At 46.0% G+C, this 15,685-nt stretch overlaps 1 protein-coding gene and 1 long non-coding RNA gene across 3 annotated transcripts in view; one reads left to right on the top strand and one right to left on the bottom strand.

Moving 5' to 3' along the window:
• Positions 1–8,978: 8,978 nt before the first annotated feature.
• Positions 8,979–15,406, bottom strand: LOC132685934 (uncharacterized). Of its 2 annotated transcripts, XR_014136409.1 has the most exons (3): positions 15,296–15,406; positions 11,985–12,074; positions 8,979–10,804 (listed from the first exon to the last, which is right to left on the bottom strand). It is a non-coding gene; the product is annotated as an uncharacterized LOC132685934 (long non-coding RNA). The 2 variants fall into 2 exon arrangements; XR_009613352.3 differs by having other exon boundaries at positions 8,979–12,074.
• DRC8 (dynein regulatory complex subunit 8) overlaps positions 14,107–15,685 on the top strand; it is a 130,341-nt gene continuing 128,762 nt past the window's right edge. Inside the window, exon 1 of the mRNA XM_078441057.2 lies at positions 14,107–14,518. Within this exon, the coding sequence (XP_078297183.1) occupies positions 14,488–14,518 (31 nt within the window). The 5' untranslated portion in view covers positions 14,107–14,487. The remainder of the gene's footprint in view (positions 14,519–15,685) is intronic.

Here is a 15,685-nt window from a genome sequence, read left to right as displayed (position 1 = left end):
TATATATTTAAAAATAGCAGCACTCACATGCTTCCATAGTAAATCAGTTGGCCGCGTTAAAAATAGATTCTAAACATAGCAGGAGCAGAAATCCAATCTAATGCCACCAAGTCACCGAAAAGAGTGACGGCGGTTCAACAGGAAAGGAGACCTTGCATCAGTTGATTATGCGTTTGTCTGAAATCGTCCACCTCCGTTTCAGATTCGGTCTATCCCTCCTCTACAGCAGAAAATACACACACGTGCACAGGTGCACGTACATACACCTATGCAAGGAAACGAAGATGACACGTTCCCATTTATTTCTCTATAGTTGTGTCATTTACAAACCTGTTCATGTTGAGGCTTTGGTACTTAACAACACATACGAGATGAGCTACAACAGTATGCATTTCTATAAGATCTTTTTTTTAAGTTTATTTAATTTGAGAGAGAGAGAGAGTGGGGAGGGGAAGAGAGAGAGAGAGGGAGACAGAGAGAGGGAGAGAGGGAGGGAGACAGAGAGAGGGAGAGAGGGTAGGGGCACACGTGGCCAGACTGGTCAATATCTAGAAAGGATGGGACACAGAAGCCACGGTCAAAACGATTCCCTCTGTGTCCAGCAAATTTACAGTGGCAGACATAGAAAGTTGGGTTAATACTCTGTCACTGTCATTTGAAACCCCGGGAGGTGGCATGCCAGATAAAAATTCCAATTGCTGTGCCAAGGACTCCTTCCCCAGAACCACAAATGGCTTTCAGGAAAAGGCTGGAGTTTTGGTTCTCCTTTACTATTATTATTATTTCCTTTTATTTTAAAATTTATTTAAAAAAATATTTATTGTTGAGACAGAGCGAGGACATGAGCAGGGGAGGGGAGAGAGAGGGAGACCGAGGATCTGAAGCAGACTCCGGGCTCTGAGCTATCATCACAGAGCCCGATGCCGGGCTGGAATTCACGCATCGCGAGATCAAGACCTGAGCCAAGTCAGAGGCTCAACCAACTGAGCCACCCAGGCGTCCTGCTTCAATTCTCCTTTAGTCCCTACTTGAGAAGTGTTTAGAGCACACAATTCATTTTCTTTTAGTTGCTAGAGTGTCCCAGCTGTGTGCCTGATTATTTAGGGAAGAAGCCACAAACCATGTGTCCCTAAGTCACATAATCTTATTTCATGAACGGCAAAAAGAGAATGCCAGCTGGGTGTGTATTATAACTTGAAATAGAACGTCACATTGAGCAACCTGTACCATAAAAAATCAAACGTAAAGATACATTTGAGAGATGTCTTTTTGGGGGGGTACCATATAAAGAATGTAAAAAAATTTACAGAAGGACATATCATAATATTGATTTGTGAATTAAGGAACAATAACCGTTTTCCTTAAAAGAAGTCTGAAAGAAGTTTATTTGTAAAACATGATGCAAAAAAGGAGAACTGGGGACAAAAACATAGGAGAGTGGCTAATACTATAGGTTTCGGAGTCAGACTACCTGAGTTCGTAACTCACTTTGGTCAACTTTAGGTCTTTGGGTAAGGACTCTCACTTCTCCAGGTCACGGTTCCTTAGAGTGTCAAGAGGGAATAATCACAGTGTATACCTCATAGGGTCATTGTGAGGGTTAATGTCCTATATGTAATTTCAGGCTGAGCGCAGAGGACTTGCAATATTAGTTATTATTTTACAAAAAGTAACAGAGCAGATAGATATTACTAAGTACCGAAGATAAGCCGATTACTACAATCAAGGACGGATTTTTTTTTCCCCAAGAGCTAAAGGAAAAAAAAAAAGAAGATTTCACTTTTTGGCCTAAGAAGCGATAAACACTCATCAATAAAGACTATCCAAACTTGAATAGCACACAATTGAATGAAACTGGGAATACAGGACATTGCCTGAAATAGCAGATATCTTCAGTGGCAAGATTTTCACACCACAGAAACAGTTATTCAAATGAGATGCCTCCTGCCAGCTCTCTGAAGGGGCTACAGGCTACAGCACTGTCATGTAACTCCTGGTGGAGAAAAAAATTCTCTGCATTCTGATATATATGCGTAGGACATGGAAAATCTAAAAAAAAAAAAAAAAAAAAAAAAAAAAGAAACATGAAAACATTTGAAATGATTGTTATCTTCTTTAATTTTTTTAAATGTTTATTTATATTTGAGAGAGAGAGAGAGAGAGAGAGAGCGTGAGCAGGGAAGGGGCAGAGAGACAGAGACAGAATCTGAAGCGGGTTCCAGGCTCCGAGCTGTCAGCACAGAGCCCGACGTGGGGCTCCAACGCGTGAACTGTGAGATCGTGACCTGAGCCGAGGTTGGATGCTCAACCGACTGAGCTGCCCAGGCACCCTGAAATGATGCTATCTTCTTTAAAAAATGTTTATTGGGGCTCCTGGGTGGCTCAGTCTGTTAAGCATCGGACTTCGATTCAGGTCACCATCTCACAGTTCATGAGTTCGAGCCCCGTGTCGGCCTCTGTGCTGACAGCTCAGAGCCTGAAGCCTGCTTCAGATTCTGTCTCTCCCTCTCCCATTGCCCCTTCCCTTCTTGTGCTCTCTCTCAAAAATAAATAAACTTGTTTATTTCTGAGACAGAGTGTACGTGGGTGCACGAGCTGGGGAGGGGCAGAGAGAGAGAGGAGAAGAGAGGATCCCAAGCAGGCTCGAGCTTAGCATGGAGCCCGACATGGGGCTCGATCTCAAGACCATGAGATCATGACCTGAGCCAAAATCAAGAGTCAGACGCTTAACTGACTGAGCCACCCAGGGGCCCTGAAATGATTGGTGTCTTCAGTGTGCCCTTAGCAGAAGCAGATCTTGGTTTATTCATAACTTACCTAGATTCGTAACTAACCAGCAAGTATTTGTTTCAGACATTGGGCAAAGGTATGCGGGTTACAAAGATTAATAACATGCATTAGTCTTTTTGGACTTCTATGTTCCCCGTGTAGATTGAAGAAAGAGCCACATGATTTGGATGCTTGATGTGAGGAAAGAAAACTCCATGAAAAAATGACAGTCAAATGTCCCCTCTCCTTCCAAAGGGAAGACCAGTTCAGTCGGTGCCATGGGAGACGGCGCTGTTTGCCATTAGACCATGACAGCATTTTCCTTGAGAAAGCTATGCCTTAACTCAAACACCAGGATGGCTTTGTAGGTAATACACCAAATTACTTGCCGTATAATACGAGGAAATGGTTATGGCCTGAAAAACTTGAAGATAGGTTTAATCAGTCCTTCTCTCTATTCACAAACTCGCCCTGTAGACTTTGTCTAATTTCCAGAAATGTTGGAGGTGTTTTGGAATTACATTTAATTGCTCTGTTCAGTGCTCCCTCACCCCGGGGCATTTCTCTAATATAGTACCTTTCTTATTGCACTGTTTTCCCCCTGTTAGTTCTGAGCTACCTGTTCATTAATTGAGCCAAATTATCTAGAGGATACAAATTAAAAAGAAGAGTTCAGGGACAAGGCTGTGTTTGACACAGTTTTTTGAATGGATTAGTTCATTGATTAATCCAGCGTTCCCAAACTTTATTCAGTTACCTTTCACGTCTGGTTTTTGTCATATCCTTGTTACTTGTACAAGTAGATCATATTTTCTTTAACTTGACATACATTGAATAATTTTCAAAATGTAGTTTCATCTTAAGCAATATTTCTGAAATCATGGGTTTGAGGTACTAGATTTTATTTTGTTACTTTTATTTTTTAAATGTTTATTTATTTTTGAGACAGAGAGAGACAGAGCATGAATGGGGGAGGAGCAGAGAGAGAGAGGGAGACACAGAATCCGAACCAGGCTCCAGGCTCCGAGCTGTCAGCACAGGGCCCGACGCGGGGCTCGAACTCACGGACCATGAGATCGTGACCCGAGCCGAAGTCAGACACCCAACTGACTGAGCCACCCAGGGGCCCCTTACTTTTATTTTTTAATGTTTATATATATGTATATATTTTAAAATGTTTATTTATTTTTGAGAGAAAGAGAGAGACAGAGAATGAGGGGGGGTGGGCAGAGAGAGAGGGAGACACAGAATTGGAAGCAGGCTCCAGGTTCCAAGCTGTCAGCACAGAGCCCTACGCGGGGCTTGAACTCACAGACCGCGAGATCATGACCTGAGCCGAAGTCGGATGCTCAACTGACTGAGCCACCCAGGCGCCCCAATGTTTATATATTTATTTTTGAGAAAGAAGGAGTGTAAACATGGCGGGGTGGGTGGAGGGAGAGACAGAATCTAAAGTCAGGCTCTGCATTGTCAGCACAGAGCCCAATGAAGGGCTCGATCTCACGACATGGGGATCATGACCTGAGCTGAAATCAAGAGTCGGAGGCTTAATCAACAGAGCCACCCAGGTGCCCCGAGGCACTAGATTTTAAGTACACGTTTTAAAAACCCATCTATGTAAATTAAAAAAAAATTTTGAGCCACCTGAAATAGTCTACCACTCATTTGGGGAACAGGGGGTTAATAAATTAATGAAAAATTGAATTTGAAAGGCCTCTTTTGGCTTCTCTAATCCAACACAGTTCCACAGAGGTTAAGAGATTTGGCCAAGCCCACTGGCCCAGGGGAGGGTTAAGAATAGAACCTTGCTCTATACCTTAATGCTACAAGTTTAGTGCTTTCCTCATCATGTTTGTTTGCAAAGTATACCCCAACTAGCTGATTAGCTATTTAAATATGGGAATTTCTACCAAATAAAAGGATTTTCTTCTGGGTGTAAATGGTATGAAAGTACTTCCTCTGTCGGTAGCTAACAAGCAGTTAATAAGCCAATTGCTTTAGATCACAAGAATCCTTACGTTCTTATTTGCCAAAGCAATCATCGTCTCTAATTTTTAAAATATAATAAAATAAAAAGAATAGGATTACACGAATAGAAAATGTTAATAGTGAGGGAAATGGGGGCACCTGGCTGGCTCAGCTGGTTAAGTGACTGAGTCTTGATCTTGGCTAAGGTTATGATCTCATGGTTCGTGAGCTTGAACCTCCAATCGGACTCCATGATGAGTGTGGAGCCTGCTTGGGATTCTCTCTCCCCACTGCCCCTCCCCTGCTTGCCCTTGTGCTCTCGTGCACTCTCTCTCTGTCAAAATAAATACATATTAACAAAAATAATAATGGGGGAAATGGCGGAGGAGCCGAAAAGAGGTACAGTACATGGGAACTCTACTTTTTGCTTATTTTTTTTTTGCTCTAAAAAATAAAGTCTATTAATGAAAACAAATGAAGAATGCTACTGAGGTTTACTTAGTCCTATTTAAAACTGGGATTATATGTGGCTGATACTATTTTTGTCCACTATATTTTAGTAGTAGGGTTTTGCTATGGACGTTGAAGAAGCTTTCATTGCTAGGATAGCCAAAGGCTGGACGGACAAGAGTACAAACAGACTTCTATGGCATATAGATGTGTAGACCCTGGACTGGATATGAAATTTGCCTTTAACATTATCAGCGTCTGATCCTAAATTCTATCTGTGTTGTTACTAGGTAAGTGATTGTTTTTAATAAAAAATTGTTTAGTGTTTATTTTGAGAGAGAAAGGGAAAGAGAAAGAGATCGTGAACCAGTGAGAGTGGGGCAGGGGCAGGGAGAGAGGGAGACAGAATTCCAAGCAGGCTCTACACTGTCAGCTCAGAGCCCGACGACGCTGACCATGAGATCGGACCGTGAGATCGGAACTTGCCAACCATGAGATCATGACCTGAGCTGAAACCAAGAGTCGGATGCTTAACCGACTGAGCCACCCAGCTGTCCCTAGATAAGTGATTCTTAAAGGAAAAGATCATGGTTATCAGCCTAAGATTTCAAAGCATAAGTACAATCAAGTGGTAAAGACGTTATACCCATGTTAAAGATGTGGAGGCACAGAGGTCTAATAAATATTCCACAGCAACGCCAGCGGTAGAGATTTCTTTTTTTTTTCTTTTTTGTTTTTTTTAATGTTTATTTATTTTTGGGACAGAGAGAGACAGAGCATGAACGGGGGAGGGGCAGAGAGAGAGGGAGACACAGAATCGGAAGCAGGCTCCAGGCTCTGAGCCATCAGCCCAGAGCCCCACGCGGGGCTCGAACTCACGGACCGCGAGATCGCGACCCGAAGTCGGACGCTCAACCGACTGAGCCACCCAGGCGCCCCGAAGAGATTTCTAAATAACATCAGAGAAAAGGAGAAAGAAGATTCAGGATGATAGACCTTTGGTTCTCTCACTGTGCTGCTCATTGTTCAAGTGATCATTTAAAAAAAATAATTAACATAACGAAAGACAGGGTCCCAGCCTTTGGGCGCTCACATTTAAAAGAGAAGGGCATTAAAAAGAGATACACATAAGCCTTCATTCTGTACAGAGTTGCTTAGGATTCAGGGAGGGTTCTATGTTTGTGGACACTAATTTTAAAAGTATTTATTACATTCTTGGTTTTGCCTTTTTTTTTTTGCATTGTTTTATGATTAGATAGAACAAATATAACACAAAGCTCTCTCCCCTGTGAGAGAGCTATTTATGATTAGTATTAAGTTTCTAGTTAATATTCGGTTAAAGGTCAATGGATTCAAAGGCCTTAAAGACCCATTCAAGGCACTGAAATAAAACAATCTAGTAAACAGATTTAGTCAAGTTAAATTCACAATCTCTTGATCTTCACGTGGAGATATAACCTACCTCTTACCTCCTAGAGAAGGACACCGTTGGTCTAACCCAATGACATCTTTTTTTTCCTCTCTCTCCCCAATGACATACTTCTATGGTATTCTGGTTAACTGAGAACTGGTCACACGTTACAAATAAAAAACCACTACAGACATGGTAAGGTTATAGGGTGCACTATACATCATTTGAAGGGGAAAGCTGTTTTGTGGGTCACTAACGTAGGAAACGTGGGACCAAAACAAAAACAAAAACAGAAGACAAACAAAAAAACGCAAACCAAAAAAAAAAAAAAAAAGACCAGCTCAAAAGCTATCTCAGCAAAGAGAGAGCAGCTATCAGCTGTCATGTTTGTGAAATCCCTATGGTACCTAACAGACTGTCCTGCACACCTATATTTTCTATAGTGAGTGAATCTTCCTCCTGTAAGAACGGAGGGGGCGGGTAACATGCACAAGACAGTGCCTTCCTGCCACCCCATCTCCCCTCCAGGCATTGGGGTTGACTTCCTCTTCTGACTTGGTGAGGAAGGATTATGAGAATGTGAGAAGAAATGGGAGGTTCTAGGGAACTGGTCGACCCTTTCCAGGCGAGCAAGCCGTGCCCTGGCTGCACTGCCCCTGCCTCCACTCGCCCAGTTTTCGTTCCCACCCAAGCCTTCCTAAAAATAACTTCCTTCCTAACCTCTCTCCAGCTGCCACCACTCACTCTCAGTCTCACACCTTCCCTTACTTTCTTTTTTATTTTTTTAACGTTTACTTATTTTTTGAGCGACAGAGACAGAGCATTAGCAGGGGAGGGGCAGAGAGAGAGGAGTCATAGATTCCAAAGTGGGCTCCAGGCTCCGAGCTGTCAGCACAGAGCCCGATGCGGGGCTCGAACTCATGAACCGCGAGATCATGACCTGAGCTGAAGTCGGACGCTTAACCGACTGAGCCACCCAGGTGCCCCTTCCCTTACTTCCTTGAAAATAGAAAGGAGGAAAAAAGGAGAGTATAAAGAAAACCCCAGCAAAGCTGGAGATTCTTAGGTTTGTACCATTTTGCTTAGTGATATTCTCTGGTGGGGATGGGGTTGCAAATCCCTGTTCTGGGGGAGTTACTAGGTAATGTAGGATTGTATCAAGGAGTTAGCTTCCAATTCACAAGAATATTGAGTCTCAACTGATTGTTATTTGCAGGCATTTTACTAAGTGGCCATCATCACAGGCCAGGCCTATAGAGTCAACCAGGAGGCACAGCATGGAGCCACGTTTTCCAATTCTAAGGCTACAAATGGTATTGTAATTGTCTTTAATACAAGATAATAATACTGATGGGGTTTTGGGGTGTTGGTGGGGGTTCAGAGCCCACAGCCAAGAAAGAATTCTTCAAGACGTCTTTGGTGCAAAAAAAAGCGTGGGCAGGAGGAGCTGCCCTGGGGTTGTGCACAGTGACTGCTTATATACTGTGGAGGTGGGGGAGGTAAAGTCAAGAGGAAGTTTCTTAAAGGGATTTCCACATGCTAAAGAGGATTTACAGATTACTGGAGGCCTAGCTATTGTCAAGCTAAGGTTGTTTTTCCCTCTGGCAAAGCAGTAACAGTAAGACAGTAAGCAGTTCCTGGAGATTAGGCTATCGATGAGATATTTGTAAACTGATGGAGACTCTGTTTAACTATTTGTTTTCTGTCCTTTCCTTTGTTCTTGGGCAGCCAGGAGTGCCTGAGGAATCTCACAGATATCCCACGTGGGGTGGGGGTGGGGGGGGGGGGCGCGTGCGTTAGCTTGTCCTTGGCCTTCAGCTTCCCTTATGGTCCCTCATCAGTACTATACACAGCAATTAAAAAAATCCACATATACATAGATCTAGAACTATGCATTTATCCCTTAGGCTAGTTTTCTTTTGTCCTGTAAGAGCCATGTGGACTGTCATTAATCTGTGCAAACTCTGGGAAGGACATTTCATTAGGGTCGTGGTGGTATTGAAATGGTACAGTGAGGGGCGCCTGGGTGGCTCAGTCGGTTAAGCGTCCGACTTCAGCTCAGGTCACGATCTCGCGGTCTGTGAGTTCGAGCCCCGCGTCGGGCTCTGTGCTGACAGCTCAGAGCCTGGAGCCTGCTTCCGATTCTGTGTCTCCCTCTCTCTCTGCCCCTCCCCCTTTCATGCTCTGTCTCTCTCTGTCTCAAAAATAAATAAACATTAAAAAAAAAATTAAAAAAAAAAAAAAAAAAAAAAAAAAAGAAATGGTACAGTGAAGGAAGCGCTACATGGGCCAGGAACCACCCTCTTACCGTCTCAGAGAGAGTCAAGAACTTTACGAACCAGGAATCATGCCTCTAAAAAATTTCTAGGATTCCAGGATGTGTATAATAACCCCATTTGTTAATTTTATTATCCTATCTCTTTCCTCATACGTCAGCAGTGAAATTCTTGAAACTAAAAACAAACCCAGTTTACATGATTGTATTGAAGGGTAACAAGGAAGGTGGCATCAGAGAGATGGGGATGCTCCAGCCGCCTTCACAACACCTCTCCTCACCCCATGGGGGGACGGTGCCTCCTTCAAGAGGGAGGAGAGCAGGCCAGTCCTTGGGACACAGCAGAGGGAAGAAATGAAAAATCCAGAGTGAGATTCTGAGGCAGAACCTCAGGACAGCCTTTAGGGCTCAACTGTAGAAAAGCTACTTTTCCTCTTAGAAAAACCATTTGGGGATCTTCACTCTTGGTGGGTGTCGTCATCTTTAATATAGTAGCCATCTTTCAGGGATATTGTGATGCGAAGCAAGATAGTCCACGTGAACTGCTTGGCATAGGTCCTAGAACACAGTAAGTGAACCAAATAATCTCACAACTGGTCCTGGAGCCATTGAGGAGTCACATGGCCACAGCCTAAAGACATTAAATCAGGCCAGAAGTAAGGGAGCGGTATATGTGGCTTCATGTCCCAACTGGTCAACCCATCTCCTTATGTCCATCTAACCTCCACGTAACCTCAGGTGGGGGAAACTGAGGTTCCAGAGAAGAAATAACATGGCCAAAGTCATGTAGCTAAAGGGCAGTGGGTCCGTTTATCTCCTATTTGCTTGAATCTTCTATTCAGCATTATCTCCTTATGCGAATGCTAACACAAACGAAACTTAATTTTCAAAGATTTATTTTTGAAGCTGGAACTAAAAAAATCATTCCGAAGTCGATCACCAGCACAATTCTACACTTTTTCTCTATTTTCACACTTTGTGGGGGTGGGGGTTGGGGAGAGGTTATATGAGCGATCATAAAACATTTATCGAATCTCTGGGTCAGCTTCCCCCTTCACCTCTCAGGTCTGATTTTCGACGAAGAAAGACCAGAGACTCACCAAAAGTTACTTCATGCTGAGAGTCCCTGGAAAGTGCTACTTAGGGCAGGAAATGAATTAAACAGTGACTTGCTGTGTCAATGTGTGTTTTCAAGTGAAACAGAAAGAAACATGTGCTTTTGAGAAAAATACGGCCAGGAGTGTGATTTTTCTAGATGCTTCAAGAATTGCAGTTTCACGTAACATTTACTTTCAAGCTGCCCACAAGTGCAATAGTCCCGGCTTCCTGCCCTGGGTCTCCCTGAAAAGCCCGAAGGGGCTCTGGCACTGAAAACGGTCTTGTCCGGGGCCAAGAATTTAATGCAATCCTCCATTTTCCAGGGGCCTGAATCTCAATCTGCAGGAAGGTGGGGAGAAAAGAGGAGTCATGGGTGGGGAAGAGCGAATTTTCCCTCATCTCCTGCCCTCTGAAAGCTAAACTAAGACTTTTAAGTCTGTCCAGGCAAGCATGCCATTATCTGGTTCCCTTAGAGTCCCCAAGAGTCTCTGTCAGTTGCTTTGGTTGATGTTTTGAAGCGGTATTAAAAAAAAAAAAGTGGGGGAGGAAGGTGACTAATTCTGCCCAGAATATTTGCCCTTAACATTCTTCTCCAAATGCTCAGGTTACTAAACAGGATGTAACAGTAATACGTATTTAATTAAGAAGCAGAATAGCACAGGGGCTCTGGGATCACAACTAGATTCCTCTTACCGACTGAGACCCGAAGCAGGCCATTAATGTGAAGATGTGGCTTTCTCATCTGTACAACGGGGATGCCAGTATCAGCCTCATAAGGATTAAAAGAGATAATGTATACACAGTATTCAGAAGGGTTATTTTTATTGCCGTAACTGTAATGAAACCAAACCGTTATTCTGTTGTATTCTGATAAGGTTTTCATTTGGAGATACCAGGGGTAGGTAGGGAAGGTATCTTGAAGGGGCTGAGCTTTCTTCTGTCCTTTCTTTCTTTCCTTCCTCCCTGCCTCTTTTCCTTCCTTCCCTCCCTTCCTTCCTTCCTTCCTTCCTTTCTTCCTTCCACTAATCTCTACACCCCAACGTGGGGCTCGAACTCATGATCCCAAGATCAAGAGTCACACACTCTACCAACTGAGCCAGCCAGGTGGCCCAGGGAGAACATTCTTGATGTTAACCATCCACGGAAGGGTAATAACTTTAGGAAATGGGAATTAGACAACCCAGAGAAGTAACTGCCTCCCGGTCATTTCCTGGGTCTAGCGTTCAAGGCATCTGGATATGCTTAAAGCCACTTCTGCTTGGGAAGGTTTAAAAACGGCAGGGTGGAAATCAGGAAGGGGCCACAAACGGAAGATGCTAAGCTCTATCATGTAGACTGCAGACGGCATGCGGGGAGCAGTCACTATATACTCTAGTGAAGAGTGTGAGGCCTGCATCAGACCCCCTCCTGTTGAGTAGCTCCCACTGGAAAAGCAAACTCTCCCAGTGGAAGCTGAATCTCAGGAAAGAAGTTGGGAGTTTGACCTCAAAGCGTTCCTTCCCCCACGGAAGTGGGGGTTTATCTCGAAGAAAGTGGATTTCCTCGCAAGTTCTTAAGCTTTGGAAAGCTTTTGGTTACATCTGTTGGGTCTCATGAAAACTCCAAGATAGCGAGTTTGGACGTTGCCATTTCTACTTTTCTGAGTTAACGGAGTTTTAAAGAGATAAAAGAGGGGCGCCTGGGTAGCTCCATCGGTTGAGCATCCGACATCAGCTCAGATCATGATCTCATGGTTTGTGAGTGTGAGCCACGCATCAAGCTCTCTGCAGTCAGCATACAGCTCGCTTTAAATCCTCTGTTCCCCTCTTTCTCTGAAATAATAAAAAAAATACTTAGATGAAATAAATGACTTGCCTAGGATCGCGTCAGTCCACGGCAGTGCCCAAGGAAAATCCAGTTTTTGCTTTCTTAATGATTCCTAGTCCAAGAAGATTTCAATTATCCCCAGAATAGGAAAGGAGACATAGTGTGAAGATGTTATGACTATGATTTTGCATCACTCACACCACTTACGCTTTCCATTTCAGACACAACTCAGGTAACTGAGTCAATTGTGTTCAGAAGAAACATCTTCTTTGTCGCTCACTGGCATGGAATCAACGCCTGTGTAAACAGATTTAACTCACTATAAATTCAAACATGCAAAGGGACATAACCTGTACATACCCATCTGGCCCCACTGAATAATTAATCAACTGTCATTGTCTAGAACTGTGCCGTTGCTTTTTAACAGTCTGATAGTCTGATTTAGCCCTAAGATTGTATAATATCTGAGTGGGGCCAGAAATAGTTTTCCAATTAGGAATTTCAGAAAAACTCATGAAAAATCACGATGAGAATCTTAAGTGAAAGAATGCTCTAGCGACATACAGTATTATCACAAAGTTACTCAAAGTCATAGTTCAAAAACAAAATATATTCCGGGGGCGGGGGGGGGGGGGGGGGGGAAACCAGTTGTAGTTTGCCATTGTCCAAAGCAAGTTAATAACATTTTAAAAGAATTTAAAGTGTAATAAAATCAGAAGTCAGTTTTCCACAACCAAAGAAAAGTGGACAGTCAAGTAGCATCGTGAAGATAATTACTCACTGGCATTGTAGACCTCTATTTTGTCATTTGGATTACCATTTTTTTTTTTTTTTTCACTTTGTGGAGTTTTCCAAAATAATGATACTTTTACGTGTAATCAGCTAGTCAATTGAAAAGTATGTTTTGATCTCCTAGTATGTGTCCCAAATTAGGTGAGGTAGAGAAACTATGGGTATATAAAAGATGTATATGGTCAGGCTCTGTCTTCAAACCTAATTAATTGGAAGAGAGATATTAATTAATATGTTACTTCTTTATTCATCCAAATTTAGAGAAACCGTATTGCCTTAAATATGCTGTAGGAATTCAGGGAAGTAGAGATTAATGTGATTTGGACTATTCTAAATAATCAAAAGCTTTGGTTCTTAGTGAGTCACTGAAAGGACTAATTCCAGTCTTAATTTTGAATATATATGTTATTTCAGTCACAAAAATCGGCAAATTGTTCTAGGCACTGGGGACCAACATGTGGACCAATAAAGTGTTTCCTGTCCTCGAGAGCTCGCAGTACAAGTAAATATACAAAGTCATTGCAGATCAATGGACGAGGCTCTATGAGTCCTGGACCACAGAGGAAACTGCAAGGAGTTTGTGACCTTCAACGTCTGGACAACTGGGGGGGGGGGGGGGGGGGCGGGGAGGGGGGTAAATGTGCATTTGCAGGAGGGTGAATTTTGAGAGAAAGGCATTCCAGAAAAAAGAAACTGCAAACGGCCTGTGAAAAGGCATAGTGAAAAGGAAACCGGAGATCAAAGCTGAGGTTTTCTTTCCTACGTTTATTTCAAAGCCCTTCACTATCTGTATAGAGAGAGGGAGTCTTTAAAAACAAACTACTAGACTCTAACGACCATGAAATTTACATATATGTGAATGCTAATGGTTACTTCCCCATGTTTTGGGGTGTTCAGAATTTACTGTAAACAACTGTATCCATTTTATGTAAGTCCCTATCTTCTAATAGAAGCCATTTTGTGATGATTCGATAGTTTCTAATCAATTTCAAAGAGAATGCCGGTCGTGGCACCAAATGAATGTCTTCTATAACAAATACTTATCTTAATTAAGCCTAGTTTGCTTTAGGGTTCACTGAGAGAGTATAGGACCAGAATAAAAGGGGCATAAAAACTACGTTAAGAAAATCATTAGATACTAGCACCTTGTATTTTGAAAGCCTCAACATTTACTGTGAACAGTTCATACAGGTTTACATAACGTCACTCCAATTAGCACGCACTTAAAAATCATCCAAGATTAGCTTAAAAATCTCCTATTTGAACCAGATAATGCAAAAATCATTTTAAAAAGAAAACGTCCTCGTATAATGAGCTTATCCTTAAAAGGAGACAGAAATGTAACATCAGGCTACGGCATCAAAGTTTCAGAGCAGCGGCACTGAAAACTTTCCCGTGGCGATCTTAACTGGAGGTCACGTCACATTTCGCCAGCGAGGGCATTTTCACGTGCACGTCGAGGAGGAAGGCGGACACCACTCAGGGGGCCGGGACACCCTCCCGTTTGGGGTCGGAAGCTGCAGCCCCGACGGCGCCGAGTTTGCGCCCGCTGCCCCCCGCGCCCCGGCCTCTCCGCAGCCGGGAGGCCACGGCTCGGCCCCCGGCTCTCCGGCTGCCCGTTAACATCCGCAGGGAAAAGGCCGAGCGGCGCCACGTCGCGCAAACACTGGAGGGAGGGAGCCGCGTCTGCGAGGTCCCCACACGGGTCAGCAGGGAGCGAAGGGCTCGGGGCTCCCTCCCTCCCTCCCTCGTCCCCAGGGGGCGGGGAGAGGGGCGCGCGGGGGAGGGGGAGGGGCGCGCGCTCGGAGCCCCCCCCCCCCCCCCCCAGGGTCTGGACTCGCGCGGGGGCTGGTGGGGGCAAGGACGCCTCGACCTAGGGTGACGCCAGGCATCTCCCGGGCGACGGCTCCGCAACAAGATGGCGGACGATAAAGAAAGGGAAGGCCCAGGTAAGAGCCGCCCGCCGCGATCCCGGCCCGCACTGGGACGCTCCCGGCGGGGTGGGCCGCCCTCCACCGGAGCCTCCTCCGCCGGGAGAGAGCCGACAGGGGAGGGGGCCGCCGGCCCGCCCGCGGGGGAGGCCGCCTCCCGCGACACCCGCAGCCTCCCCGCCGGCGCCTCGGCCCCGCCCAGTCCCCTCCCCCGCTCCCCTCCCTTCTCCTCCCGCTCCCCTCCCCCTCCCGTCTCCCTTCTCCCCCCGCCGAGCTCCCGGCCGCGGCTCCGCCAGGCCGGGGCGATAATGGCGTCCTTGTTCGCGGCCGCCGGCATCCCGCCTCCACAGCCTCGTCCCGGCCTCGCTGCCGCGGACGCCACGCCGGCAGCTGCCGGGCTGCGGCCGTCTGGGGCGGCCCGGGCGACGACGGGCTCCGGCCGCCCGGATCCGGCGGCCTTTTCGGGCCGCGCCGAAGCCCCGCCCGGCGGGAACGCGCCCGCCGCCTCCATTTTGCAGCCTCAGTGGGGACGCGGGGGGGGGACGCGGGGGGACCGGCCTCGGGCTCACGGGCGGCCCCCCTCCGCGCCTCCAGTCCCCGGAACGCCCGCCCCGCCCGTCGGGGCCAGTCCGGGCACACGCGCCCCGCGGCCCTGGGAGGGAGAGCCTCGAGGAGAGAAGGCGGACGAGCCCGACTGCGCGGCGCGGGGTGGGGGTGGGGGGGGGGAACCCTCCCGGGTCTTTGAGGGGCGGGCGCCCCGGCGGAGCCCCGACCGTCCGCGCTGAGCTGCAAGACCTTGACGTTGTCTCAGCGCCGCCCCGATCCTCGGGCACCCTCCGCGGTTGCTCAGAAATAACAGCCTGTGTGCGCGCCAGCGGGCGCACTCGGGGCCACAGCCGCGGCCAAGAGCCGGGAGACCGGAGAGGCGAACCTCTTAAGAGATGAAAAGTATTCCAGCCCTGTTCCCCCTCTGGAGTGCTTGACACACCCCGTCACGTGTCCCCTGGCTCCGCCGGCGACCGAGTGCGTTTACAAGTGAAGAAACCAGTCTCGTTTGGGTGATCACAGAAAATCAGCGGAGAGACACGGGAAACCGTGCCAAAGGTCTACCTAGTGATAATAGGAATAGGATTTGATTTATTTATAGCACCGCTAGCCTGAAGAGTCGGAATGATGGTATTACAG

Source organism: Panthera onca, chromosome F1 (assembly GCF_046562875.1).
Source record: "Panthera onca isolate mPanOnc1 chromosome F1, mPanOnc1 haplotype 2, whole genome shotgun sequence".
NCBI classification, from domain to species: Eukaryota; Metazoa; Chordata; class Mammalia; order Carnivora; family Felidae; genus Panthera; species Panthera onca.
This window is presented reverse-complemented; position numbering and strand designations above follow the sequence as displayed.